At 55.8% G+C, this 26,443-nt stretch overlaps 1 protein-coding gene and 1 long non-coding RNA gene across 2 annotated transcripts; both read left to right on the top strand.

Moving 5' to 3' along the window:
• The first annotated feature begins 78 nt into the window (after positions 1–78).
• Positions 79–1,188, top strand: LOC124078102 (uncharacterized). The gene is made up of 2 exons (XR_006846812.2): positions 79–608; positions 1,000–1,188. It is a non-coding gene; the product is annotated as an uncharacterized LOC124078102 (long non-coding RNA).
• A 5,259-nt stretch (positions 1,189–6,447) lies between these two features.
• On the top strand, positions 6,448–9,343 carry Tmem270 (transmembrane protein 270). Its single transcript, XM_046422736.1, has 3 exons — positions 6,448–6,519; positions 8,525–8,959; positions 9,071–9,343. The coding sequence occupies exons 1-3, from the start codon at positions 6,448–6,450 to the stop codon at positions 9,341–9,343; spliced, it is 780 nt and encodes a 259-aa protein (XP_046278692.1).
• The last annotated feature ends 17,100 nt before the right edge of the window (positions 9,344–26,443 follow it).

The following is a 26,443-nucleotide window of genomic DNA, read 5'->3' as shown; positions in this document are numbered from 1 at the left end:
CGTTTCCTGTTCTCTCCTGTTGGGTGCAGAGCAGGCTGAACTGTGTTGTCTGCAGGGCAGGCTGAACAGATGTTGGCTGCAAGATAGCCCACGCACTCAAACCCCCCTCTGTCTGGTCCTTTATCACCTGTTTGTGTCAAGTCCCGCTCAAGGCTGAGCACTCAACCCCCCCTGGGCCAACAAGGCAGCTTGCAGACCCAGAGGCCCCATTAGATTTGGGCTATAAAAACTCCCTCCTGCCCGGCCCCCCTCTCTCTCCCTCTCTCTCTTGCTCTTTCTCTCTTGCTCTCTCTCTTGCTCTTTATCTTTCTTACGCGCGCTCTCTGTCTCTCTCTTGCTCTTGCTCTCTCCCTGTTCATCTCTTCTCTTTTCTCTCTCTCTCTTTCCTTCTTTCTTTTCTCTTTGTTGCACTGCTGCAATAAAGATCTCTTGGTCGCTCCGAGTGTTGTGGTCACTTTCCTTTCATTGGTGCCGAAACCCGGGAGAGGGTTAAAACCCACTTTTGGGTCCCTCTTCCTTCGGAAGTGCCACTCACCGGATGGCCTGAACCCAGGCCTGAACCCATTTTCTCGATCGCCAGAACTCCATCCACCACCGACCTTCGATTGGTGAGTTTCCCCTCCCTGGAGTCCTAAACCCAATGGTGGTGTCAGGAGGATTTGGCCGTTGATTGTCCAGCAAACCTCTTTGCCCACCTGCGGGGAGGAAAACACCCCACCACAGCCTTTAAGGCTATGGTGGCCCTCAGGGACTCCTTCCTAGGGCAGAATAGACTCCTGGGTTCAAAATTATTCCCTTCCCTTCCCAGCTGTTAGTTACCAGCATAGGCTTTGTAGGTCTCCCTTGAAGGACTGTGTAACCTCCAGGGACACATAACAGAGAATTGAACATTACAGTCCACCCAGACCTTCACCAACTTGGTGGCTCTCCTAAAATCCTAGTCCTCAGACACTTACCCTCCCCTTCCTCTCTCTTCCCCTCTCTTCCCGGCCTCTCCAGGAGGGGTCCCGAAAAGAAAAGCCTTGGCCAAGGTCTCCCACGGCTCCAGCTCCATCCAGGACGAGAGCTTCGACTGTCAGGATTTGGTGACGACCAATCTCTGCAGCTCGAACCTGCCACTAAGGCACTCCTAAGGCTCTAGCGGGAACGCCCCTTTTGCCAATAAATCAGTTTCCTCCTTCTCTCTTATACTACGGTTGCGTCTCCTTCCTTCTCCTCTATATCAAGTTTGCATCCCCTTCCCTCCTCCTTATACTACTTTGCGACATGGGTAATGTGTCCTCTCTGCTGGTCGACTCTCCCCTACAATGCCTCTTGGATAACCTCAAAACCCTCTCCTTGACACCAGACATCAAACCCCCAAAATTGATCAAATATAGCACCCAGGCCTGGTCCACTTATCCCTTAGACAACCAAAGCAGATGGCCCTCCTTTTGGGTCCCTGGATCCCTCCATTCTAAGGGATCTCTACAATTACTGTGAGCATTCAAAAAAATGGGTAAAAAGCTGCTATATCAAAGCTTTCTTCTTGCTTGTGCTCTCTGCACCTCTTGCAGACCTCTGCAAATTCTTCTAGCTTGCAAACCAACACCCACAACCACTGATCCCCAATCTCCTCCTCCTCCGGACTCATCCACTACTTTTGACCCTACTGATGAATTTCCACCCTATCACCCGGCTCAAATAGGTCCTCACCCTCAACCTTCTGCCCCAGCCCCTCTACTGTCTCCCCCACCTGAACAACCTGACTTCTCCTCTCCACTCACTAGATCAAAAACCTAAACAACCGTCTTTCCTCAAACCATTGCCTCTTTTCTGAAGTAGCAAGTACTGAAGGAATCCCTCTACCCACTCACTCCTCTCTTCTCCTGTCAGTGCCCACACCAGGTCCCACCAGGTCCTCTTACCAGCTAACCCAAAGCTCAAACCAGCTGAGGAGAGCCCTTGGACCCCTATCAGAGATCTGGTGAAAATGGCCTTTAAAGTTGCTTTGTCATCCCTGAAAACAGGTTACTAAGAATTGTCCCTTACAGGCTTTTTTGGGATATTCACTCCCATCCTCCCCTCTGCTCTACCTGTTCTACTGCTCAAGTTTTCCTTGCTAGGGAAAATCCTATTCTTTTACATCACTCCTTCCTCATTCTCAGATCCACTGACTTGCTCTCAGCCCCACCTTCCCGTCTTCCCCTCCTTACCCAGGCCCACAGAAAAGGCTTAACTGACCTTCTCCAGAAATCTTCACCATGGCTGATTTTAGGATTTTTCAGCAAAAGAATCCCTATAAAAAAATTTAGTGTAGATAAACTTCCTATTTTCCTGTTGCCCTGTTTTACTTGGTCACTGGCTAGAAAAATCAGCACTCAAAAAGTTGGACACCCCCTTACTAGTTTTTCACAAAATATGTAAAACAAGGCCACTGGCTTTGAGCTGGGGCTTCACAGAGAAGGCTACATTTCTAAGATAAGGAGGTTACCAACTGGGCTCCATGATAACAGCTGGCAGGGGTGGGGAGGGTGGGGGGAAGAGGAGAGAAAGGGAAGAAAAAGCTCTACCCCTCCCAAGTGTCCTTGAAGGGTTAACTTGCCCAGAACAGAGGAAAAAAAAAAAAAAACTGCTTTTTGTGAACTTCTGCAGACTGCGAACTTCTGAGCCCCTTCCCTTACATGTTGGGTACAAAATTCTGAAACAGCCTAAACTTGGGGTTCAGGGGATTAATTGATTACAACAGAAGCAGTGCCCTCTGAATCTGGTTGCAACCAAATAAAACTGTTTCACTATCTTCAGTGCTATCTTAGGTGCCTTGCCTTGTCTGTTCCTACAACAGTATAATTCTATATACTTAAACATTGTTCATGTTTTCATGAAATGGTCAACAGATGTGATTAATTGTGTGCTGCAAATAACAAAATATCTCTTATTAAAATGGAATAATTTGCCTAAGTTCAGAAATTTACAAGGATTATTTAAAAATGTAAAAAAAGAAAGAGTTAACAGATAGGAAAGAGAAATTAGAAGGTTCTAGGTATGGATTTAATAGAAGGAAAATGTGTTTCTGGATAAGAGAGTCTGTTAAGTAAATAAGAGGGTTTAAGTAAGTGCTAAAGAAGGTCTGTATATACAACTATGGTTAAACAACAACTGTTATTTTGCAATATTGTAATATGTTATTTCTTTAAAAGCTAAACTTGATTAATATAAAAACATCAGTAGTAATTGTGGTACTATTACTCTTCTTTGTATATTGAATGTGCTCATATTTTCCAGGTATATGTCAGTAAGATAGAAGCTTTAAAAAAACTATATCAAGCTGGTGTTCTCCAAAAGGTTGCATGGTTATTTTAGGCTTATAAAAATAACATATCGGAGATTTATTTATATCATTTAATGTTTTATAACTGGACCTGTTATCAATAAGATTAATATAAAGTTCTATACACTGGGTACAATTTAAATGTAATATACTGTATTATCTAGTATTCATGTGACATCAAACAACAATATATGTAAATTTTATAAAATAATATTTAAAAAAAAAAGATCAGCTTCAATACTAGAACACTTTACCTAAGATTTATAAATCTTAGCCTTACCTGGGATAAGGCTGTGCTTCCCATCTTAATACATGTCAGGATGACTCCAAAGTAGGCCAGACTTCAGCTAAAGCCCAACACTCTTAATTTAGGGTGAAACTGACTTTGCTGGATGTTTATGATCAAGACTTAAAGTTAAATTAAAATGGCCAAGAAAACCAATATTTGGCTCTGGCCCTCTGAGTCAGTCTGAATCCAGGGAACAGGGAACTTCTCTAAAGAGCTTTGCAACTCTGGGCCACATAACCTCCTGATCAGGGAGATTAATGAGACCACTGGAGAATGAAAAGCCAATCAGTGCATTCGCTGTAAATAGGAGGGTCATTGGAGACAGGAGACATCCCTGATGCTTCCAAGGGAAGCCACATGGTCAAGCAAGACCTGGACCCATCCTAGCGCAAATGGCACTAGCAGAACTAAGAAGCTGCTCTCAGGTTCCCCCACGAGCGACCCCTGTGGGAACTCAGCTGACTCTTAACAATAGATAGAAACAAAGTCAATTTTGACCAACTTGGTCTTAAACACCTACCAAAACCAGTTAAGCCAAAACCAGTCATTCCTGGGAGTAATGAAGGACAAGAACAGCTAGAAAAGAGGAGACAGCAACTAAGCCAACAGGCTCCATGGGGAATATTCAGTTAAGTATGGCCTTGGCTCCTCCCCCTCACAGGACCCCTATTAGTCCTCTCTATGTTTCTCCTAATAGAACCATGTCTATTAAATTGCCCACAGAAGTTCATGCAAGGTCAGATACACAAATTCACCAACAAGCTGGTCAATCAACTACTTCTTTAAGACTACCAGCCCTGATGCCCAAGATGGACACCTACGACTCATGACCAACTCCTCTGGCTCCAGAGACTCTGTGCCCATCTAAAACCCTCTCTAACCCTTTTTCCAATTTTCACAACCCCTCTTTCACTTCCTAGGAATGAGAACTACTCTCCAGCACGTCCACTCTGCTTATTCTGTCTGCTCTACAGTATCCCCACAAGGAAGCATCAAACCTAAACTCCCCCTGGTACCACCATGTCTCCCACCTTAAAAAGGCACTTGTTCCAAATGTCCAGTCCTGGACTTCCACCATGCCCACCAAACTCAAAATTTCTCACCAACCCTCTTCTTCTTTTACTAATCATTATTCTCTCTCAAGTTTTTATCTCAAACCACAGATACGGCTTGGCTTCTACATCCAAGCGACATAACACCAGGATGACACCACCCACTCTCAGTTTATGGGTCAAGGCGATTGCCCTTCCACTGGCTGCAATCGGTCTGTCACCCTTAACATTACTGGATTCAACCAAGCCACCTCCAATACTTCCTAGAGTCCCTGCTACAGGACCAGTGGCTGATACCAAGAATCTCCTCCATCTAGGACTGGTTTGATGCCATCGAGGACTTGTGGCTTCAAGGAACTTTTATGGACTTTACCCCTACCACAGTAGTTGTCTGTAGCCACTGAGTGTTATTTCTGGCTGCCCTGGTGTTCTCAGACCTGTCCCCCGAACATTCCTCCACTTCCCCTTCTAGGTCTAACGCCGCGCCCACCATTAAGCAGGAAGAAGCCAGAGGACTTTACGCCTTCCCCCGTGTCACTTAGAAAAACAAAAAGGGAGGAATGTTGGGTGCAGAGCAGGCTGAACTGTGTTGTCTGCAGGGCAGGCTGAACAGATGTTGGCTGCAAGATAGCCCACGCACTCAAACCCCCCTCTATCTGGTCCTTTATCACCTGTTTGTGTCAAGTGCCGCTCAAGGCTGAGCACTCAACCCCCCTTGGGCCAACAAGGCAGCTCGCAGACCCAGAGGCCCCATTAGATTTGGGCTATAAAAACTCCCTCCTGCCAGGCCCCCCTCTCTCTCCCTCTCTCTCTCCCTCTCTCTCTTGCTCTCTCTCTCTTGCTCTTTATCTTTCTTACGCGCGCTCTCTCTCTCTTGCTCTTGCTCTCTCCCTGTTCATCTCTTCTCTTTTCTCTCTCTCTCTTTCCTTCTCTCCTTTCTCTTTGTTGCACTGCTGCAATAAAGATCTCTTGGTTGCTCTGAGTGTTGTGGTCACTTTCCTTTCATCTCCCACGTATTCCCAGAACCCACCGAGGTGTCCCCCGACACTTAGGGGACAAAGGTCGCCATCTCTTCCCTTTGCTTTTTGGCAAAATGTAAAACTAACAACTGGAAGGGCTGCAGGTTTGGGCAGCGGAGCCTCTGCCTGCCCGAGAAGGTTCTGCCACCTGGGGCCCTGGGGCCAGCTTTCTGTTTTTTAGGACTTTGCTACTTTGGGATGTGCAGGGTGTGGAAGGCGCCCCTCCCCCACCTGTTTCCCTGCAGCTGAGACTTCAGCTGTGACACCCCAATCTTCTTCCCACGCCTCTTGATGCTGGGCAGGTGGAGGTCTGGGAGCACACGGCTCTCTGAGGCCAACACCCCAGTTTTCGTTCTTCAAGGGTGGGGTGATTCTCCAGCATGCTCTGGACTTTCTCCCGGGGACCCCAGCTAGACGGAGCCCCATGGCCCAGAGTGTAGCCCTGCTCCTAACAGGCCTGCCTCGAGCATCCTTCCCGCCCCTGCTTCAACTCCTTACTCCCCTCTGGATGCCTTTTGGGGACCCTCTCCCACATTAACTCAGGGTCTCCTTCTGGGCAAACAAGAGTTGGCTCCAGGGGAGCCAGGCCCTCCCCGCTGACCTTGGTGAGGCCAAATGTGGGGGCTCAGGACTCAGAAGGAGCAGGGACAGCGCAAGAGCCAGGGGAAAGGGGATCTCTGGTGGCAACTGGGTCCCCATGGTAACTCGGCCCCCACCCTGAGGCATCTGTGAGGTCATTCTACCTCTCCCAGCTGGAGGAGGGAAGGGAGGCCAGACATGGAGGCCGTCCCTCCGGCCAGATCCAGCCTCTTGGGGATTCTGATGCAGGTTGTGAGGCTCTCAGTGCTGGTGAGAGGGGCGGGGGGAGGGGGACCGCCCACCTGACCTCCCTGGCCACCTCTGAGCTGCTGAACCGAGCTCTGCCTGTCCTGTCCAGGGGACCCAGGCCACTGCCTGCCTTGGGGAATAATCTAGCAGCATCCAGAAGCCACATCCCCAAACCACAGTGCCAGAATTTTCTCTGTAGAGGGTCACTCTAGTGGGTTAAGCATTGGCCCCCACCATCCAGTTTTTAAAAATATGCAGACACTCGTGTTTGGGCCCACACCTCCAAATGATAATCCCTCAGGGGACTGAGTGGTCTGTCTGAATCTGTTTCTGTGCCACAGAATGTAGAGAGAATAGGACACAGTAGAAAGAGACGGGACAGCTCCACCCTTTAACTGTGTGACTTTGGGCAAATTACTTTACCTCTCTGAGCCTCTGTTTCCTCTCCTATAGAACTGATCATATAGGCTCTCATACATTTCCCTCTCCCTCACCTCCACATCATGAGCCCGGAGGAACCCCGACTTCCTACCTGTACCCTGATTCTTCTCCTCAGGGGACACCTTAGGCGCCCTTCCTTCCCCATCAAAGCTCCACCCCTTGGCTCTGCTAGTCCAGCCCATGAGGGGACCTATGTGGTGGACTTCAGGTGGTTCTGCCAACCTGGTCTTCAGAGCCTGTAGGAGCCAGGCTCTGCTGGTCTCCGGGTCTGGGGAACCCAGGTTGGTGGACTGCTGTCACTCAGAAGCTGGGGACTTTTGGGCTCTGATGAGGTACAGCCTTTCCCCAGCCAACTCCACTCCTCAGTGAATGGGGGACACCCTTGTCCAACCTGCCACTCAGATCAGAAATCTGAGAATCTCCTTGGGTTCCTCCCTCTCCCCCACCCCGCTCTCTGGACCCATCGTCAGTTCTACCCCCCATGACTCTCACATCTTGCTGTCCCTGAGACTCTAGCTACCTTGCTGCCCCCGGGCTCCCAGAGGTCACTAGTGCCCAGGCAGGTCCAGGTGTTGGGGAAAGACAGCTGACCTGGGTTCAAATCCTGAAGGATTGTTAGGGGAGTGTTACCCTTTGTGCTACAATAATGATCATCATAATGATGTCTTCCCCAAAATCATAGAATTTACAGGGAAATGGATGGCATTAGAGCAGATTATGCTAAGTGAAGCTAGCCAATCCCTAAAAAACAAATGCCAAATGTCTTCTTTGATATAAGGAGAGTAACTAAGAACAGAGTAGGGTCGAAGAGCATGAGAAGAAGATTAACATTAAACAGGGATGAGAGGTGGGAGGGAAAGGGAGAGAGAAGGGAAAATGCATGGAAATGGAAGGAGACCCTCAGAGTTATACAAAAGTACATACAAGAGGAAGTGAGGGGAAGGGGAAAAATAATATAAGGGGGACAAACGAATGTCAGTAGAGGGAGCAGAGAGAGAAGAGGGGAGGGGAGGGGAGGGGAGGGGAGGGGGGATAGTAGAGGATAGGAAAGGCAGCAGAATACAACAGACACTAGTATGGCAATATGTAAATCAATGGATGTGTAACTGATGTGATTCTGCAATCTGTATATGGGGTAAAAATGGGAGCTCATAACCCACTTGAATCAAATTGTGAAATATGATATATCAAGAACTATGTAATGTTTTGAACAGCCAACAATAAAAAAATAAAAAAATAAAAAAATAAAAAAAAATAAAAAAAAAAAAAGTACTTAAAAAAAAAAAAAAAAAATAATGATGTCTTCCCCTTGACTCTGGAGCGTTGTAAATGATCATCTGAACACAGCAGGAAGGAACCAAATATAATACCACACTCGGTGGGGATTAAACCTGGGGGCTCGCACATGCTAGGCGAGCCCTCTGCCCCCCAGCACACCCCAGTCCCCGAAGACCAAAGATCATCCTCATGTCTGGACATGGGAGGACCCAGCCCAAGGTGACTGGGGGCTCCACATCTACAGCACAGGTTGGGTGCCCCCCAGGTGGGTGTGGCTGGGTGACACTGGTGTCCCCTCCTCCTGCAGCTGGTCCAGAACCGTGTTCACCTGTACAGCTTCCTTCTGCTGAAGATCAGCCTCTTCCGGCACTGGGTGTCGGGACTGGCCCAGGAGGCCCGGGGCTCCTGCAGCCCGCAGGCCCACGCACCCACAGGAATTGCCAGCTGCCCCCTGGTCCGGGCTCTGCGGGCAGGGCTGGCACTGCTGTGGGTCCCGATGTGGCTGCTGCTGTGGGGACCCAGGCTGGTGTGTGAGGCAGTGCTGGACAGTGCCCGGACCCTGGGCCTGGCCCTGCAGCGCCTTGGTGCCAGCACGTGGCTGGGGCTGTCCGTGGACACCTGGGGGCAGCTGTTCCTGTCGTGCCTGCACAGCCTCATGCTGGCGGCCCTGCTGCTGCTGCTGCTCACCTGGAGGCTGTTCCAGAAGGCTCACCGCTTCAGCCTGGGCTGGCTGCCCAGCCAGGTGGGTGGGCTGGGGCGGGGGCTGGGCTGCAGAGGGTGGGCCAGGGGTTCTGGGTGTGGCCAGCCAGTGCACCTGGGGCCACCTGCTCGCCTGCCCCAGGCTCTCGTGGAGAACTGTGTGGTGCTGGAGCTGAGGCGCCTGTACAGGTGGGTGGAGAGCACCGTGGCCCTCACCTCCTGGCACCTGGCTTATCTTGTCACCTGGACCACCTGCCTCGCCTCCTACCTGCTGCAGGCTGCCTTTGAGCACACGGCTCAGCTGGCGGAAGCTCAGGGGGCTGAACCCCAGGAGGCCCCAGGACCCTTGCCTGAGTCCAAGCTCCATGAGCCCTCCACCCGCAAGGCGGGCCCAGTCCTGCCAGAGCCTGGAGCCCCTGGAGAATAAACGTGACCCCATCTGCCTCTCCTGGTCTGGCCTGGCTAGGTTCTCACCGCCTCCCTTCCCTGCTGGATGGGGGGATGGTCCCTGTACACACGGGTGTGTGTGTGTGTGTGTGTGTGTGTACGTGGTTGTTGGCACAAGCACGCATGCCCGGGGCTGCCCTGGGAAGGAAACCACATTCTGCAAGTACCTTTCAGCTGCCAGATGTCAACCATCTCAGATACTTTACACATAATTTAATTTAAATCTTGCAACACAGGCGTCTGGCTTGATGAGAAAATGGATGAGGAGTTCAGTTTTCCCAGGGTCACAGAGCAAGTCAAGGGCAGAGACAACACTAAACTCTAGATTTTTTTTTTCTCCCAGAACCCCTAACTTTGTTTAATTTTTGTCCTTGGTTCTCAGAACCCTTCGTGCCCAGAGCTTTAAGGGAGATGGGCAATTAGAGACTGTGGCCTCTTGGGGGCGCCAGGGCCTCACATTTCAGAGATGCAGCAATATCTTTTTGAGGACTGGTTGGCCAGTCGGCAGCAAACCCCATAGCTGCTCAACCTTGGTCTGTGCAAATCCAACCACAGACCCATCCATCCATCCACCCAACCCCTTCAACTACCTGCAAATCTATCCGTCCATCTGTCGGTCTGTCTGTCCATCCATCCACCCACCCATTCACCTGTTTACAAATTCATCTATCTACCCATGCATCTGTCCATCCATCCATCCATCCACAAATCCACCCTCTCAACCACACACCGTGTGTTGAAGGGCCGTCCATCTCCCTGGGGAGTGCGGGATGCTTTCCCTGATATCTCTGCACTTCTTGTCACCTGATAGCGAGGACAGGGTCCGGTTCCAGGGGTGGCTGGTGCAGCAAGGGGAGCTCAGGCTGCAGGGGCCAGATCCCAGCCCCAGCCCTGAGGTAAGTGGTATTGCTGAGAGGAAGGGAAGGGCTGGTTTTGTGACAGTCAGACATCACCGCTCACCCATGTCCAGGCCAGAGGGCGGGGTGCATGGAGGGAGGTTCCAGAGAGTTCCTCCTGTCTCCCCTTCTCCAACTGGTTCCCAGGGCAACCAGGGTCTGCCACTGGGCCGGGTCGGGGAAGGTCCAGGACTTTCCTCCAAGTCCAAGAAGCAAGCTTGGTCTGCTGTGGGGGAGACTTCGAGGGGGGTCCCTCTGACCATCTTGCTAGAATGCTGGGGAGGGACCTGCGAGGTCCTGGTGAAGAGGAAACTGGACCAGACTCCACAGCACACATGATTGGCAAGGGAACCTGAGGGCAGGGGCCTTCAAGTCGCTGGAGCTGGCTGGGGCCACTGAAGCGCTGCACCCAGCTGGCCTGGGGGGGCCTGGCTGAGGGAGGGGAAGACAGAAGGGGGCACAAAGGCCAAGAGAGGAGAGGATGGCTGGTGACCAGTGTCTGAGCAGGGGGACAGAGGACGAGGCCAGGTGGGGCTGGCGATGGCTAGAGGCTCATGCCAGCCTGGACAGGGGCCAGAGGTGGGATTGTGTATGTGATATTGGTGTTTTTTTCCTTTGACTAAAAATGACCCCAAATATAGAAGTGTAAAGGTGACAGCGTCTCCCGCCCTCTGGTTCTAGACGTGGGAACAGCGTCAACCCATCTGCCGTCTGTATTGTTGCAAACGGGAGCCTCTGCATATTGCAAACCTGGCGGGTCCCACGGGACATGCCCAAACCGAGCTGATGAATTCTGGCCAGGTCCTTAGGCCGGTTGCTGCTCGTTTGCCTCCGACAGTCTGCCCCTCACCCATGTCCAAGTCCATCCTGTGTACAGTCCTTTCCTCATGGCTGCATGGGGACCATCAGATCAGCTCTGGACTGGGAGAGCATCTGGGGCGCAGGCTGGGAGGGGGTCTGTGCCCTGGGGAGCTCCTCTCTGACTCTCTGGGGGCTACCGACGCTCCTCGGGTCACATTTGTGAGGATCTGGGCTGACCTCACACAGCTGGAGTGAGCCTGGGCAGAAGGCACAGAGTTGAGCGGGTTCCAGGTTGTACCAAGGCCCGGAGGGCAGCGAGATGTCATCCTGCCTGCAGACTCAGTGGGGAACAGAGGAGAGTGCCCACCTGCTTACCTGGCCACCAGGTGGCTCCTAAGTTGAGGGCAGTTGGTAGTCGTGGGCATGCAACTTGGTAAAGGCACAGCTCCTGGGTTCCCTGGTCTGCAGGGGAATGGCTCCTATGGCCGAGCTTGGGGTTAAGGGTCCACATACAAGACACTGTCAAGAGAAGACCTCAGTGGTGCAGAGTCAGGGCACAGTCTTCATCCAGGGCTGCCCAAGGCTAAGAGAAGCCTGCAACTGTTCCCTGGGATGGGGACCCTGGGAAGGCTTCCTGAAGGAGGGGGTATTTGAACTGGGCCTGGGGGCGAGGAATGTTCTGGGGTAGGGCCCAGATCTGATCCTCTCTGTGGGAGTGCTGTCAGGTTCATGGCCACGCTGGACCCAGGGTTCTCGGCCACTGTTGCTGACCTGTGCCCCATGACAGGGTGCCAGGCTGGGTTCTAGGTCACAGCCCACTCAATGTGGGGAGCCAGGGCCCCCCGAGCCAGGACAGCCTTGTGGAGGGAGAGAGCCCTTTCTGAGCTGGGCCCAGCCCAAGGAGGCCTGGGCGGGGTAACAGCTGCGTGGATTCTGTGGCTCTGTCCCTGCCTCCATGTGGGACACAGGATGAGGCTTTCTGCTCTGGGTCTCATTCATGTGTGTGCGAGGTGGGGTGGGTAGGGCAATCCCCATAAGTCAGCATTTGGGGGACCCCAGTGCCCAGGACTTGCTTTTTTTTTTTTTTGGTACTGGGGATTGAACCCAGGGATCCTTGACCACTGAGCCCCATCCCAGCCCTTTTTATATTTTATTTAGACACAGGGTCTCGCTGAGTTGCTTAGGGCCTTGCTAAGTTGCTAAGACTGGCTTTGAACTTGAAATCCTCCTGCCTCAGCCTCCTGAGCTGCTGGGCTTACAGGTGTGCATCACTGTGCCAGGCTCAGGCTTTGCTCTTGAACGCTCTGGGAAGGAGGTACCCTGGGCTGGGGAGGCCAGGCCTCCTGTATACACAGCTGCCTTGACTGGGCCTCGAACAGCCCAGATCAGGTTCCTTGAACCCCCACCCCCATATTCCTGAGGTGCTGCTTATGCCTTGAAAAGTCCTCTGGGCCCCTTAAGGACTCTGGTATCCTGGGGAGGAAAAACCAGAACTGCCCTTGACCACCTCTTGTGACAACCGGCAGAGCAGAGGCCTTGGGTGTGGATCCTGAATCCCCGCACGCTCTGCTGTGTGACCTGGGGCAAGTCACTGCACGCCTGAGTCTCTGTTCCCCACCTGTCACCCAGGCACAGTCCCAGCTCTGGGCCTCTGGGTGTGAGGTAGTGCTCGGGGCTGGCGCGGGGCTCTCTCTCAGGACCCTGCCTCCTCCCTCTGTCTCCCAGGCCTGCCTCCTTCCCCGGGGCCCCAGGGAGGGGGTTCTGAGGCCCAGGCCGAGAGTGAGGGCAGTCAGTCCGTCCTCCTCAGGCGTGTGAGTGTGGAGGGGCCCTGGCCCGCCAGTGGAAAACAAGTGGGGGGCAGTGGGGGGGCTGTGGGTGGGGTGGGGGGCTGGCTGGAGGTCTGGCCAGCAGTTCCACGCAATCTGTCTGCTATGCGGCCCTGGGCCTGGCCTCTATTTATTTATGCGAAGTGTATATTTATATCAGCCCCTTTCTCATTAATAGGGCAGGAAATGGCTGGAATGGTTACATACCTGGCGGCCCAGGGGTCCCGCTCGGCCAAGACACACAGGGCCCTGGCTGCCCCACCAGGATTGCGAGGGGCCCCCTCCTCAGTCTGCCCGCGTCCCTGGCCCTTCATTGACCCCCTTGTTCTGAGCTCCCCTCCTCCCTCCTGAGCTGCTGCATGACTCCGGAGCCCACAGCCTGGGAGGGGGATGGATTTTAGGCCCCTCTGTCCCCCAGCTCCTGACCCCCTCCAATCCCCGTGAAGGCAGAGACATTGGGGGTCATGTGGGGTTGATTGGGTCCAGACAGAGTATGGGGGTTTGGGGAGCAACTATCAGGGTTCCCTGATTTAGGGATGGGATCCTGGCACTTTGGGATGAGGGGACAGGAGGGCCCTCCTGAGGAGGGGGTGAACCCTGGGGCTCTGCCCCCCATCAGGCCCTGTCCCTTGTCATCTTGGGCAGCTTCTTCCACATGGGCTCCTCCAGCCCTCCAGAGGGGTCTGCATTTCCCACCATCCCGCCACAGGTCAGCAGGGCTGAGGAGCCCTGTCTCGCTGTCCCCCTCTCGGGTCCTCACGCTCTGCTCAGAACCCGGCCAGCCTCTCTCTCCAGGCTCCGGCTCTTGGGCTCGGGCCCCAGGTGGCGCTGCCAGAGCTTCGAGGCGCGGCCCCTCCCCAGAGCTCTCGCCTGACATAACCTATTAGCGCCTCTCGCCTCAGCCCCCTCCCCCGCCAGCCTCCCTCCCCGGCCAGACGCAGCCGGGCCTGCTGTCCTGCAGCCGGTGCTTGGCCAGGACAGGGTTAGAGGTAGCCTGCAGGACACCCCGCAGGCCCCGGGGAGCTCTGCCCGCTCACCCTCCTCTCTGTGGGTCCAGGGGCTGCTCTCTGTCCAGAGGCCTCTGCTGGGCTTGTCCTGCTGGCAGCTGCCCTGTGATCAGGTGGGCTTGACCTCTTCCCTCTGCCTGCTGCGACCACCCCACCTCCCGGCTCAGAGTCTAGAGAGAGCTGGGCCCATGTGCAGATGCGCAGACTGATAGGAGGGGGCCCAGGGGAGCTGCCCACTGCGGCTTTCTTACAGTCCTGCCTGTCCCTCTCCTCCCCGCCCCCTCCTCCTTCTGGGGCCTGATGGATTGGTTGGGGGGGGGAGCTGAGGGTCTAATATTGAGGAGGGGGCTGGGAGGCTGAGGCCCTCTGGGTAGCTGGAGGGGGCTGCTGCAGGCTCTGCCCAGGGCTAACGCTGGTGTCCCTGGGCCTGCCATGTTGTCCCCTAGTTGAGATCTGTGTGCTTATGGGGGACAGGAGCCAGGCCCCAGGCAGGCTCCTGGGGCTTCCTTCTGAGCCTTTTGCAGAGCCCCGTGGAGCTCTGCATCTTTCCCCTCTGCCCCGTTGCCCTTCCCACCTCAGCTTGTCGAGCGAGGCCCCAGCGTTGGGGGTCAGGGTCTGCCCCAGGTTCCCACTGGGCTGGTCTCCTGCCCCCGTGCTTTCTGGGTGAAGCAGGAGGAGAATGAAGAGGTGAAGGTCAGGTCAAAGCTGCATCCTCTTGGGTCCCCCTGGAACAGGACTGTGCCCTTGTCCCCTGAAGGTCAGGCTGGTGCCTCCTCCCCCCGGCAGGGCCATGGACATCTAGGTCACCTGATCGTGTGGGTCCGAGTGCCTGTGGGGTGCGGGGAGGAAGGCGTCTGCCCCACCCTGAAATTGCTTGTGGTCTGAGGGACCCCAGATCCTATGCTCCCTGGGTCTCCTGCCTGTCTGGCTTATGTGGCCCTGGGTAGGTCCCTGGCCTCTGTCCCTTCTACAGTGAGGGTCTCATTGGGTTCTGCTGACTTCTGGGTCTGAGCTTTTGTGAGTCTTGAACCCCTCTGGGCCCAGGGGTCAGTGGGCTTGGATTGGGGGGTGCTGGAGAGGGCCCCCAGTCTGAGTAGAGTGGGAAGCCCCTGGGCCCAGCCTCTGGACCTGGCCACTGCAGCTGGACCCTGCAGCTATTCACGCTCACACTGCACACATCTGGAGCATGTTCCACCCCCGTCCCAGGCCCACATCTGGAGACCAAAGCTGGCTCGTCGGCTAAACACAGAGCATCTGGACCCCGAAGTGCTGTTGCTGGGTTAACGCAGTCCATCTGGGCCCCGCTGCCGCTCCGCCCCGTCTCCGCGGTGGAATGCCGGCCGCACATCTGGAGGGCTGGAGCCCGTGCCCTGCAGGGTCAGGAGCCGGCGCTGCTTGGGGTCCCCGGCCTTGAGCTGGGGTCTTGCATGCCGAAGGCTCACCCTTCCTTTCTGGATTTCACTGTTCTCGGGGCTTCTCCCAGGGGCCGCCTTGGGAAGAGCTCCATTTGGACATGCACTCTCTCTACACAGTCTGTCCCCAGGTGCTGACAGCTGCCACTCTGCACCAGCCCACCCAGCAGCCCCTTGGCATCACTTGAAAGAGCTTCCCAGGCCCCCCTCCTGAATTGCCTGTCTTCTTCCTCCTCCTTGGTGCCTTGGGCGCTGCAGGGGTGCCATCAACTCTCAGGGGGCTTCCCGGGGCCCGGCATGGAGCCCACTCATGTGGCCGGCCTTGCAGATACTTCCCTGGCAACACCGTGCTGGGCAGGATGGGGCTGGATATCACTCAAGGGCCCAGGCTGAGGGGGGAGAGCAGCACCCTGTGGGAACCAGGCTGCCATGAGAAAGACCACCCAGGGGCAAGGCAGGGGCTGCCCGGGGAGATGCCCACTATGAGCGCTGCCTGGTGGTAACCTTGACTGCTTCCTCAGTGGGATGACAGACTCTTCCAACCTCGTGAGGGACACAAGCCTCCCTAGCTAAAGCATGTGGGAGGCTGAAGTCCCTGCCATCGCATGGTAGTGAGCTCCCCATCACCGGGAGGACACAGGGGCCTGGGAGAGGTGCCCCACAGCCAGGGGCCCGGAGCCTGGGCTGGGGGCCTTGCTGTCTGCTGGCCCAGAGTGGCCTGTGCTCTGGAGCCCACCCAGCCTCTGGGACCTGAACCGCGCTTGCGGAGCCTGGCGATCCTGCATCCTGGGGCTCAGCCTTATCAGGGGAGCATCACTGGCTCCGATTGAAAGGGATCCTTTATTGCCACAGCCTCTAGCCCGGGGGCCCTGGAGCCACAGGCAGCTGCGACCACAGAGCCCCATGCCCTCTTCTGCACCTCCTTGCCCACGGAAAATGTGAGTCAACACACGAGAAAGAGATACAAATAAAAATAATGAGGGCCAACTTCATCGAGCATCCGCTGTGGGCCACATACCCTTCTGAAGGCTTTCGGCGTTAACTCATTCCTGCCTGCCTCTAGGGAGGATCTAGCCCACGCCAACCCATCTTACAGTCAGGGAAGTTGAGGCTTCAGGTCCACTTGGTTGCAAGGTGGCAGGACTGGGAAGCAAACCAGGTGGCTGGCTCCCAAGCCTGAGTCCTTGACCACAGCTCCCTCTGCCTCTCCATGGGCTGGAATGGAGTGGGCAGATGGAGGGAGCAGAGAGAGGTGGACAGAGCAAGAGGAATGGCTCTGAGGCTCTCGGAAGAGAGGCTGCCAGACCCCACCAAGGAGGAGGAGGATGGGCTGAGTTGCAGGGACACCGTGTCCTATCTCCCCCAGGCCTTTGGATGGGGTGTCCAGGGGCCCAAGGGCACAGCTCCCGTCTGGCCAAGCCTTCCAAAGTCAGACAGAGACGGGCTCTGCCGTCTGCAAATGGCTGGCCACATGGCTGGTTTCCCAGGCTTCTCTGGAGGGCAGAGTGTGGGGACTGGAGTCAGCCTGGGACCCAGCCCTGTGGGCCAGTCTCCTGGGGGAACACCTGACCCTGAGCTAGGGGTGCTGCCTGGATGGTCACCCAGGGCTTCCAAGGCTGGGGGTCTCCACTGGTGTGTGTGGGGTCCCCTCTGTCTCTGCTGCCATCCGTCTGACCTGCCGGAGGAGTTAAGTGGCAGGAGGAGGACGAGCGGTGCTCGGGCCATTGGCATGGTCACTGAGCCACTCTGGCCTTTTCCTGTCCTACAGGCCCCTCTAACAACCTCCCCCACCACCCAGAGCGCCTCCACTCTCTATCAGGGACTCAATGGCCACCCTTCACTGGGCATACCCTTGGTGCCAGGCCCTGCGGAGAGGGCTTCTCCATGATGTGACATCCCAGTCACTCCCCACCACACCCTGGGGGAGGACCCATTATCATCCCTATTTATGGATGAAGAGACTCAAGCCTATGCGGGACAATTAGTTGTCCACACAGCTGACAAGTATCAGGGCCAGAATTCAAATCCAGGCCTGTCCCAGCCCCTCCTGGTGCCCCTAACTGCCCCCCCTGCCACGAGGGCTGGGGGAGACTTCCCCACAATCCCCATCTCAGGCTTCCCAGAGCTCCAGCCCGGTACCCCCATGCCCCAGCTGGGCGGACTTCCTCTGGGCTCAATAAGGCCCATGAGGGAGGACAAGGGCCAGGGCGGGGAGAGGGGCTGAGCAGCGGGAGACCTTTGGGAGCAGAAAGAGCAGAAGCCTTTTGGCTGAGCAGGGAAGCCGGCCACTGGGCATCCCAGATGGGATGAGTCTTGGGGACCAGGGGCAGGGGGTGCAGAGGGCCATGGGGACGCGCCGACCACACTTGCCGTGTGTGTTTGAGGAGCCCTGGTCTGGCCCTGCTGGGGAGACAGAGGCAGGAAGGTCCTGGGGATCTGGGCTCTCCCTGGGGAGCCTGGGCCTGAGGGGGGTTGGGAGGTTCCTGGTAAGTCCTGGGTGAACTTGAGCTTGCATGGCCCCGGGGGGAGCTCCTAGTTCATCCCCAGGGCAGCTGCAAATGCCCGGAGAAGGGTGGTAGGCTCTCTCCCTGCTGGGGCTGGACAGAGTCCTGGTTTTATCCACAGCCAGCTTGGCTGCTCCTCAGGCTCCCATGATGGAGCTCCTCTGTCCTGTCTTGTCCCCTCCCTGTATGTCATTTAGGTCCCACTGAACGTTGTACAGCTGGGCAAGTCCAGGTCAGGCTGCACCTGGAGCCCTCCTGCTGTCCCTTGCTGAGGTCCCATGCACAGGTCCCCCAGGGTTTTATGGGCCATCTGCTCTGTCCCTCCCTTATCTCCAGGACCTGGTCCCTCTAGGCCTCAGCACTCTGGTCAGTCACCTGGGAGGATGTGTCCCGCCTGGTTCTCCAGGTGGCCTTGAACACCCATGTGCCATAGCCTTGCTCACACAGGGGATGGGCAGGGTGCATCCCTCCCCTGGGCACCTGGGCTGGTCTGAGGCTTCCAGACTGGACTCTGGCTGGTCAAGTCAGCGGCCCCCATTGGCTGGTCTAAGGGAAGCGGTGGCTGAGGGCTCTGCCGTCGAGACCTACAGGGTGGCCTCAGCTTGCTCCCATCCCGACAGGCCTGGTGTTACCTTGCTTGCTTGGAGTCCTGGTGGTGCTGTTAACTGATCTGGTGCCTGGGGCACTCCTGCCCAGGCCTCAGTTTCCCCCTTGGGGAATGGGTTTAAACTGAGCTGTTGATAGGGCCCTGCAACTCCTGCCTGGGTGGAGCTCACCTTGCCCTCAGCCACCACTCACCCACGTACCCCACACTGCAGGGTCCCAACCTGGTCACCAAGCCATGACCATACCAAATCTTTCCTTGGCTGGGCCTCGCAAGCCCGGCGCTGGCTTCTCACTCAGGCCCTGGTGGACTTTCAGACAGCGAGAGAGGGTCTCCTGGCCTGGCCTGGCCCTTCCTTCAAGCCAAGTGTCTGGGAGTCTGTTAGGGAGCAGATTCTCCCAGACAAACCAGGCCAGTCAACAAACAGGCCACCGAACAACAAGGGGAGATTGCGCAACCCAGATCCAGGGAAAGAGGCCACCGGAGCCTCGCTCCAGCACGCGGGGCGGTGAGCTGGGGCCAGGCCTGTGGGCTGCAGCCTGCCTGGCCTGGACTATTTCTGTCCTGTCTGGGGGGTGGGGGCTGATGAAATCCCCCCCTGCATTTCACCCAAACACTTTCCTCCCGAGCCCCGGCTCCATGTGCTTCCAATTCATTGTCACTTAACTCATCACTCAAGGCTCTGAGCCTCACCCCTCCCCCTCCAAGAAGACAAAAACAGTCTGGCACGCGGGCGAGGTGGGTGTGAGGGGCTGTGACAGGCGGGCTGGCTGTCTTGACCTCAGCTGTCCCCGGGCAGCCTGCCCTGCCGTCACAGCCCCAGTGTCCCCAAAGGCAAGAGCTGGTGGGCTGGGGCTGAGGAGGGCCCTTAGGGTCATCAGCTTCTCTACTCCTGGAGCCAGGAAGTCCACAGGCCCTAGAGGGCTCTGCCCAGGGACGTCCAGGGGTCATCCTTCTGTTCCAGGAGGGTCACACGCGGATGGTCTGTGCCAGCCAGCAAGGATGAATCCATCTTCTCCTGCTTTTCAATTCATTGTCCAGTGGTTCCCCACCTCGGGGCAAGGTCCAGGCTAGCCAGGGCAAAATCAAAGAGGACGGGGGAGCCTGGGGACAGGGGCCTCTCGTTTTGTAGACTCCACACTGGCCCCATGGCTTCCGTGGTAAGGTGGCCACAGCTGCACTTGGTGGGGTGCCCCCAGGCCTTCCCACTATGTGTGCCAACCTCTTGAGCCCTCTGTTCAGCCGCCTTGAGTGAGGCCAGTGTTCCTCAGGGGGCATTAGCTGGGGCAGGGCACAGCCCTGGGTTCTCTATCCGTGTGTCCCTCTCTCCCCTTAGGCTGAAGGTCTCCCCAGGACAGGGTGGGGCTCATCACCCTGGATCTCCCAGTGCCCAGCCGGACCCAAGTGCACAGTGCTCGCCGAACCAATTAGTACATTTTTCAAATTAAGTCAAAGTGCTATTTTTATTATCTCTGGGCCACATGAATTGGGGCTGCGGCTCTCCAGATAAATACTGACGATCTGGCTCTTGCTTACTTCACTGTCAGGGACAAAACTCCCTTTCTGAAGTAGCCAGAAGGCAAGCCCCAGTCCCTAGAGGGAGGCCGCTCCCACACTCCCCTCTCACCCACATGGAGGAGGCCTATGGCCCCTTTGGCTCCTGTGGTCCCCTGCTGTGCTGCCCCTCAATCTTGGTCCGTGGTCTGCAGACGGAGGGAGCTGCAGGGTGGAGCCTCCGGCACGGCCTTCCTGGGCAGGGTCGGCAGTTCCTGGAGCGGCAGGGCTGTGTGGGGACAGACATTTCCCTGAATTGTTCTGCAGGCCAAGCGTGATGCGGGAGGGCGGGCGCCGTGGGGGACTTTTCTCCCTTCCACTCCAAAGGGGACAGGAGCCTCCAAGTCCACAGTGGGGTTTGGGAGGTCACCCAGACCCTGGGGGCCACAGAACTAGGAGAGGACAGAGTGGGGGGCCCAACTGGATAGAGCTGGGGGTCAGGTGTAGACCCAAGTTGGCCTGAGAATTCAATTCCAGCCAAAGGACGGGGCTGTACCTAGGCCCCAGGGGCTACCTGGAGATGCCTGTCCCTCCTTTACTGGCTGGGTGCACCTGTCTGTGTGGTTCTTTATCCATGTTGTATCCAAGTGGGCAACCTCCCCTTCTAGCTTAGGAATCTTGGCCATTTTCTAAGGCTTCTACTTGATGGAAGCTTTTCTGTGGTCAGTGGCTGCAGAGATGGGGTGAGAGAGGGATGCTGAGCCCTAAATGGGTGTCCAGAGTCCTTTCTCTTTGCATTTTGGACAGGTTTCCCAAATGATGCTCTGTGGACTGTTGGGTTGGGAGAGGAAAAAGTTCCCGGATCAGTAACCTGGGAAACACGAGATGTAAGCAAATCAGAGATGCACCTCTCTTGCAGGACTTCTCAGAGCCTTTAGTTGTTAATGGAGGCTTTGACTTTCTAAGAGGGGTTCTTTGACCGAGAAAAGGACCCTGGCCTGGAAAACTAGTGTTTCTCAGATTAACTTGTCATCAGAGTCATTTTATCCCATGGGATAATTACTGAACTTGAATTGTCAAGTGGCCCAGCAGAGGAGATGGTTATGGGTAAAGATGTTTCTCCTAAAAGAAATACTTTTGTGCTGTTAGTGGGATTGTAAATTAGTACATCTATCGTGGAAATCAACATGGAGTTCCTCAAAAGACTAGGCATGGAACCACCATATGACCCAGCTACACTGCTCCTCAGTACTTATCCTGAAGAATTAAAGTCATCCTACTACAGTGACACATGCACTGTGGATAGCAGCCCAATTCACAACAGCCAAACTATGGAACCAGCCTAGGTGTGCATCAACGCATGGATGGGCAAAGAAAATATGTCTATACACCATGGAGTTTTATTCAGCCATAAAGAAGAATGAAATTATGACATTTGCAGGAAAATAGATGGAATTTGAGAACATTGTATTAAGTTGAAACTCAGAACTCAGAGGGTCAAGGGTCATATGTTTTCTCCCATATGCAGAAGCTAGAGAGGAAAAAGGAAAAGAAGAGTGGGGTGGGTCTCATGAAAACCAAAGGGAGATCAGTAGAGGAAAGGGACCCCCCTGGGGTGGGAGATTACGAGGGAGGGGGGAATGCTAGGAGTGATACTGGCCAAATTGTATTGTCATTTGTGTGCATGCACGATTATGTAACAGCAAATCCCATCATTTGTACAATTAGAATGCACCAATAAAAAACACGGAGAGAAAATAAAATAATATGTTAAAGACTTGGGAGAAAAAAAGAAGTCTTCTCTCTCTCTCTCTCTCTCTCTCTCTCGCTCGCTCTCGCTCTTTCTCTCTCTCTTTTTAGAACTGCAGACTGAACCCAGTGACGCTCTACCAAGTTGCCCAGACTGGCCTCCAAGTTGCGATCTTCCTGCCTCAGCCTCCGGAGTTGCTGGAATCACAGACGGGCACCACAGCACCATGCTTAAGATACTTCTTCTTTTATGTCAAGAGGAAAATCCCCCTTTTGATATTGGGTGGAGTTGGCCATGAGAGCTTCTTGGTTGTCCAGCTAGTGTGCAAATCTGGCCACACCATTTCCTCCCTTCCTGGACCCTGAAGGCAGGCGAGTTGGCAGGTGGATGGAACAAGTTGATTAGACAGATCTTGTCCCTCTCTCTAGCTTGTTCTGGAAATGTGAGCCACAGTCAGGTCACCTGTAGCCAAGGTTGGGCAAGACCCAGGCGACGGGGAGAGCTGAGAAGACTTCAGTCATCCAGCTGGTCTGACACACTGGAAAAGACAATCCCCAGCTTTCAGAGGGATCTGATTCCAAGATGAGATTTGGGGATGAGTTAACAAGACCCAGAACATGCTGGTTCCCATCCTGCCGCTTCCTGTCCCCTCCCCTCAGCTGGTGTCTCTGGACCCCACTGGCAGGCTCTGTTCTGTTTCTGACTCTGGGCCCCAGCTTGGACTCAGTTAGGGGATTTCTGCAGGAGCCAAGTTCGATGTTCAGGTGATTGGCATCCTAATGGATCTCTCACTTTTAAGGATAGTGGCTCAGCATTGCTCCCGGGGCCCTTCTTATTAGTTCTTCCCCAACATGAATCTTATCCTGAACACCAACCAGGGACCCTCTTTTGAGTCTTTGCTTGTCCAGCCTGCAGCTCCCAGCTCTCCCTAGCACTTGGGCACCAGATGGGCAGGAAGGAACCATCCTACTGGGGGAAGACTCCGGGGAAGAGACCACATAAGACATTTTCACTCTCTCGTTCACCCATCCCGTGAGTCAGACCTCTCTCCACATTTGCTCAGTTGACCGGTTGCATTTGAAGTACAGGAAGAACCTGCCTCAGATCCCTCAGGGAGGGCTTTTCAAAACAGATCGCTGGGTCCCATCCCCAGATCTTCTGACCTAGTAGGTGTGGAAGGGCCTGAAAATTTGCCTTTCTAACAGATTGCCAGGTGTCATTGATGCTGCAGGACTGGGGACCATGCTTTGAGAGTGGCTGGTCACTGTGACTGGCCATTGACACCCACATGGGGACTTGCTCATCAAATCAGCCCATTCAATCTCCCCTAAGGGCGGGGGGGGTCTGAACAGCGTTGGGTTTCTGAAAGGCCCTGGGTCTGGGGCTGAGCCGGGAAATGTTGCCAAGAGCCATTTGGGGCATGGAAGCCAAGCTTTGTCTATTTCCTAGGCCAGGCTGGGCCTCAGAGGTTAGGGTCCAGGACAGAGGGAGGCAGGAGGCCTGGGGAAGTCTGCGGCCACTGGGCTGAGGCTGAGATTGGGCCTCAGCCCAGTGCACCTGACCCTGGGGCTGGGAACAATGGCTGGGCCGGCAGTGCTGTGTGGCCGGCTGCCAGACACATCTCTGCTCTCCTTCCCAGCTCCCATTTTCCTGCGCTCCCCCACCCCTGCTCGCGCCCTCTCCGGCGGCCCATCCTGTCCGCTGGCCCCTGGACAGCACATTCCTTCGAGCTGATCTTTCCCTGCGGCTGCAAGCTCACGTTCTCACAGGGAGGCGGGGAGCCAGGCCAGGGACTGGGGTGATGTTGGCAAGGCTCTCTGGGGCCCTGACCCCTCATCCAGAGACCAGAGGACACCTGGGGGGATGGAGAAGTGGCCCCTCAGGCCCATGGTTCCCCAGGACCTGCCCCTCTTTCCCCAACACTTGCCTCTTCTGCTATTGGGAGGGGCTGGAGGCTGGGGGCTGGGGGACTGCCGGGCTCCCTGTCCCGTGTTCTAGCCCTGTACTGCCACGTTGACTGTGTCCCCCGTCCTCATGGCTCAATGCTGAGTTGATTGGGAAGGGACCACCCCCTGGGCTAGTCCCCTTTCCCTGCAAGACCCACATGCAAGGGGTGTAAGAGGCCACGCCCCCTCCAGGACAGCCCTGGATGTGCGTCTCTCATCCATCCACACAAGGATAGGCAGGTTGTAACCACCTCCACCCCCAATCTAAGAAACCTGTGACTGGGAGGGGTGGTGCTGACCGGGTGACCTCCTGTCCGTGGCCTGGAGTCTCTCTCCTTCTCAGGGGTCTCAATGTCCAGAGGACCTGTTGCCCTGCCTGGCAGCAAAGGGGCTGGGGCTCACGTCCTGCTGTCCTCTGAGTCTTTCCTGGACTCTCCGTGCCAGGTCAGGGCTCTGCCTGGGAGTCAGGTTCAGTCTGAGGTGGGAGTCAGGGCAGGGTCTAGACTGTAGCTGGGTCAGGGCTGTCTGGGGCCATGGCTGGAGCTTCGTCTGGGACAGGTGAGGGGTCATTTAGTTCAGGGTGGAGGTTAGCATTTAGCCTGGGTTCAAGGTCAGATTCAGTCCAGGTTCAAGGCCAGCGTTGAATTCAGTCTGGGATTGGGGTCAGAGGCAGACTAGGGTCAGGATCCGATTCAGCCTGGGGTCACAGGGGTCCTGGCTGGTGCTCAGTCTGGGGCAGATTTGCAGCTCTGTCTGGGATTATGGCCAGTGCATCCTGGCAGGGGTGTTGGGGTCCCCGGGTATGGGGCCAGGGCTCGGCTGGTGTCCGGGTGGGCACTCAGTGTCTGTTAGGACAGGACCCTAGTGTGGAGCTGACAGAGACAGGGGTGTGTTGAAGGTTGTCCCTGTCCCCTCCCTACTGTATTTGTGTCCCCTGCCCCCAGCCCACACCCAGCTGCTCCGGACTCTGGAAGCCTCGCTAGGGGACTTGGAAACCAAGTGGGGACGGTGACTGGGCTTGGGTGGAGAGGCAGTTCCCGGCCCGTTTTCTCTCCAGTAAAATATGTCCTGGAGCCTGTGCCGGGCTTGGGGACATGGGTCAGCCACATAGCACCTTTGCCCTCCCCCAGTCCCCCCTTGCGCGTCTCGGTGTTTGGAAAATGGGCTGTGCCCCAGAAACCTGGGCTGGCCCCGGGGACAGCTGTGTCAAGAGGACTCGAGTCAGGAGGGCAGGTGAGGGTCATGGCAGGAGCTGGAGGGAGGTGGCTGGGGAGGAGAGGGATGGCAAGCAACACCTTCCTGGAGTTGTGGGATGACAATCCCAGCCCCAAACGCCCCTTAGTGGCTGCGGGTGCCACTTTGGTAGCAGGAGGGTGTCTTGTGTGGAGCCGCCTGCACCACCCCCGGGCTGTGGCTTTAATGCTAGGGCCTAGGCATGGGGCCCGGTGAGGGGTTATGTTTCCACAGGACTCCAGAGTCTTGATCCTGCCCAGTGACTGCCATCTGCCCTGTCATCGGCAGGGTCCCCAACCCCCCCCCCCCAGGAGCTTGGCGCATGGGCGGGCAGGTTGGAGGAACGGGTGGCAGGCGGGCCTCTGGTTCTTCTCTGCCCTCAGCTCAGCCCCCTAATCTGGCCTCCTCCTGTCAAAGCCACAGACACAAAAGAGCGCCCCATTGACGTCAGGGAAGCGCCCACAGGGCCTCCGTCTCTCCCAGAATTTTGGCTCTGGAGTCCTGCATCGGATGTCTGTGGTTTTTAAAAGGTGAAAATGGCCCCTGGCCTTGATTCTGTGTCTCCACCAAAACCTGGCTGGGCGGAAAGTGGGCTTTGAGGTCCTCGGTCTCTGCTGTCTCTCACACCCCTGCAGACCCCTCCTCCAGTGCCCTCCCGAGCAGCTCCTGTCCCCTGGGCCCTCCTGATTTCCTTCCTCCATCTCTTTTGCACTGACTTCGGCTCCCAGGTCCTTCCCTAGGCCAGTACCCGTTGCTGAGTCTCCTGGGCTTTCAGGGCTCCTCCTTCTTTGGGCATCATTCTCCTCCCCAGAGTGTCGGGCTCTGCCTTGCTCTTCTCTGTGGCCCTGACATCCAGCCCAAGCCTGGCACATAGTAAGTGCTCAGTAAATCTTTGCAGGCCGGGGTGGGTGAATTCCTCCTTGAATCTCTCTCTTTGCCCACGCCTTGCCTCTGGTTTGAGGTTCAAACCACTGATTTCGGGAATCACTGTGCGCCAATCACTGTGGCCGCTGGGAGGAGCCAGGGGGGCCGATGAGGCTAGCCTTGGAAGGAGCCGCTTGTCAGTTGTGCCCTCGGTCAGCATGACCTGGGCCAGCGGAGTGTGGACTCTGTGTGCATGCAGAGGCGCTCAGGGTCAGCGCACGCCTTCCCTGAGGACGGGAGCTTTCCCTTTCTCTCAAGGGGCCCACAGCCCAGGACAGACGGGGAGAGAAAGACTAAGCGAGGCTTCTCTCCTGGAACGTTCTCAATGTTTGCTGAAAACTGATTGCTGCTGGTCTTAGGCTGCACCATGGACCACGCAGGACTCCCTCCCTGGGCCAGGTTTGCCCATGTCATGGTCAATCTGACCATGACCTTGGTTTTCTATCATTTATGGACTGTGTGGTTCAAGCTGCTGACACTGAGCGCCCCGCCCAGGCTTCCTCTCCCGCCTGCACAGGGTTCCTCAGCCCCTGCCAACGCCGTTCCTGTCTCCGAGCCTTTCTTTCCCTGGTTTCTCATCACACCTCCTGTCCCTGCTCAACCAGCAGAACCTGCCCCCGTCCTCACCGTCCCCAAGCACCCTCCAGGACTTGGGGTCTCCTAACTGGTGGTCAGTCTCTGGG

This window comes from Marmota monax, unplaced genomic scaffold (assembly GCF_021218885.2).
Source record: "Marmota monax isolate L192 unplaced genomic scaffold, Marmota_monax_Labrador192_F-V1.1 WCK01_AAM20220418_F8-fsc00237, whole genome shotgun sequence".
In the NCBI taxonomy this organism is placed as follows: Eukaryota; Metazoa; Chordata; class Mammalia; order Rodentia; family Sciuridae; genus Marmota; species Marmota monax.
Note: the sequence above shows the minus strand (reverse complement) of the source record. Positions and strands in the feature narration are given on the sequence as shown.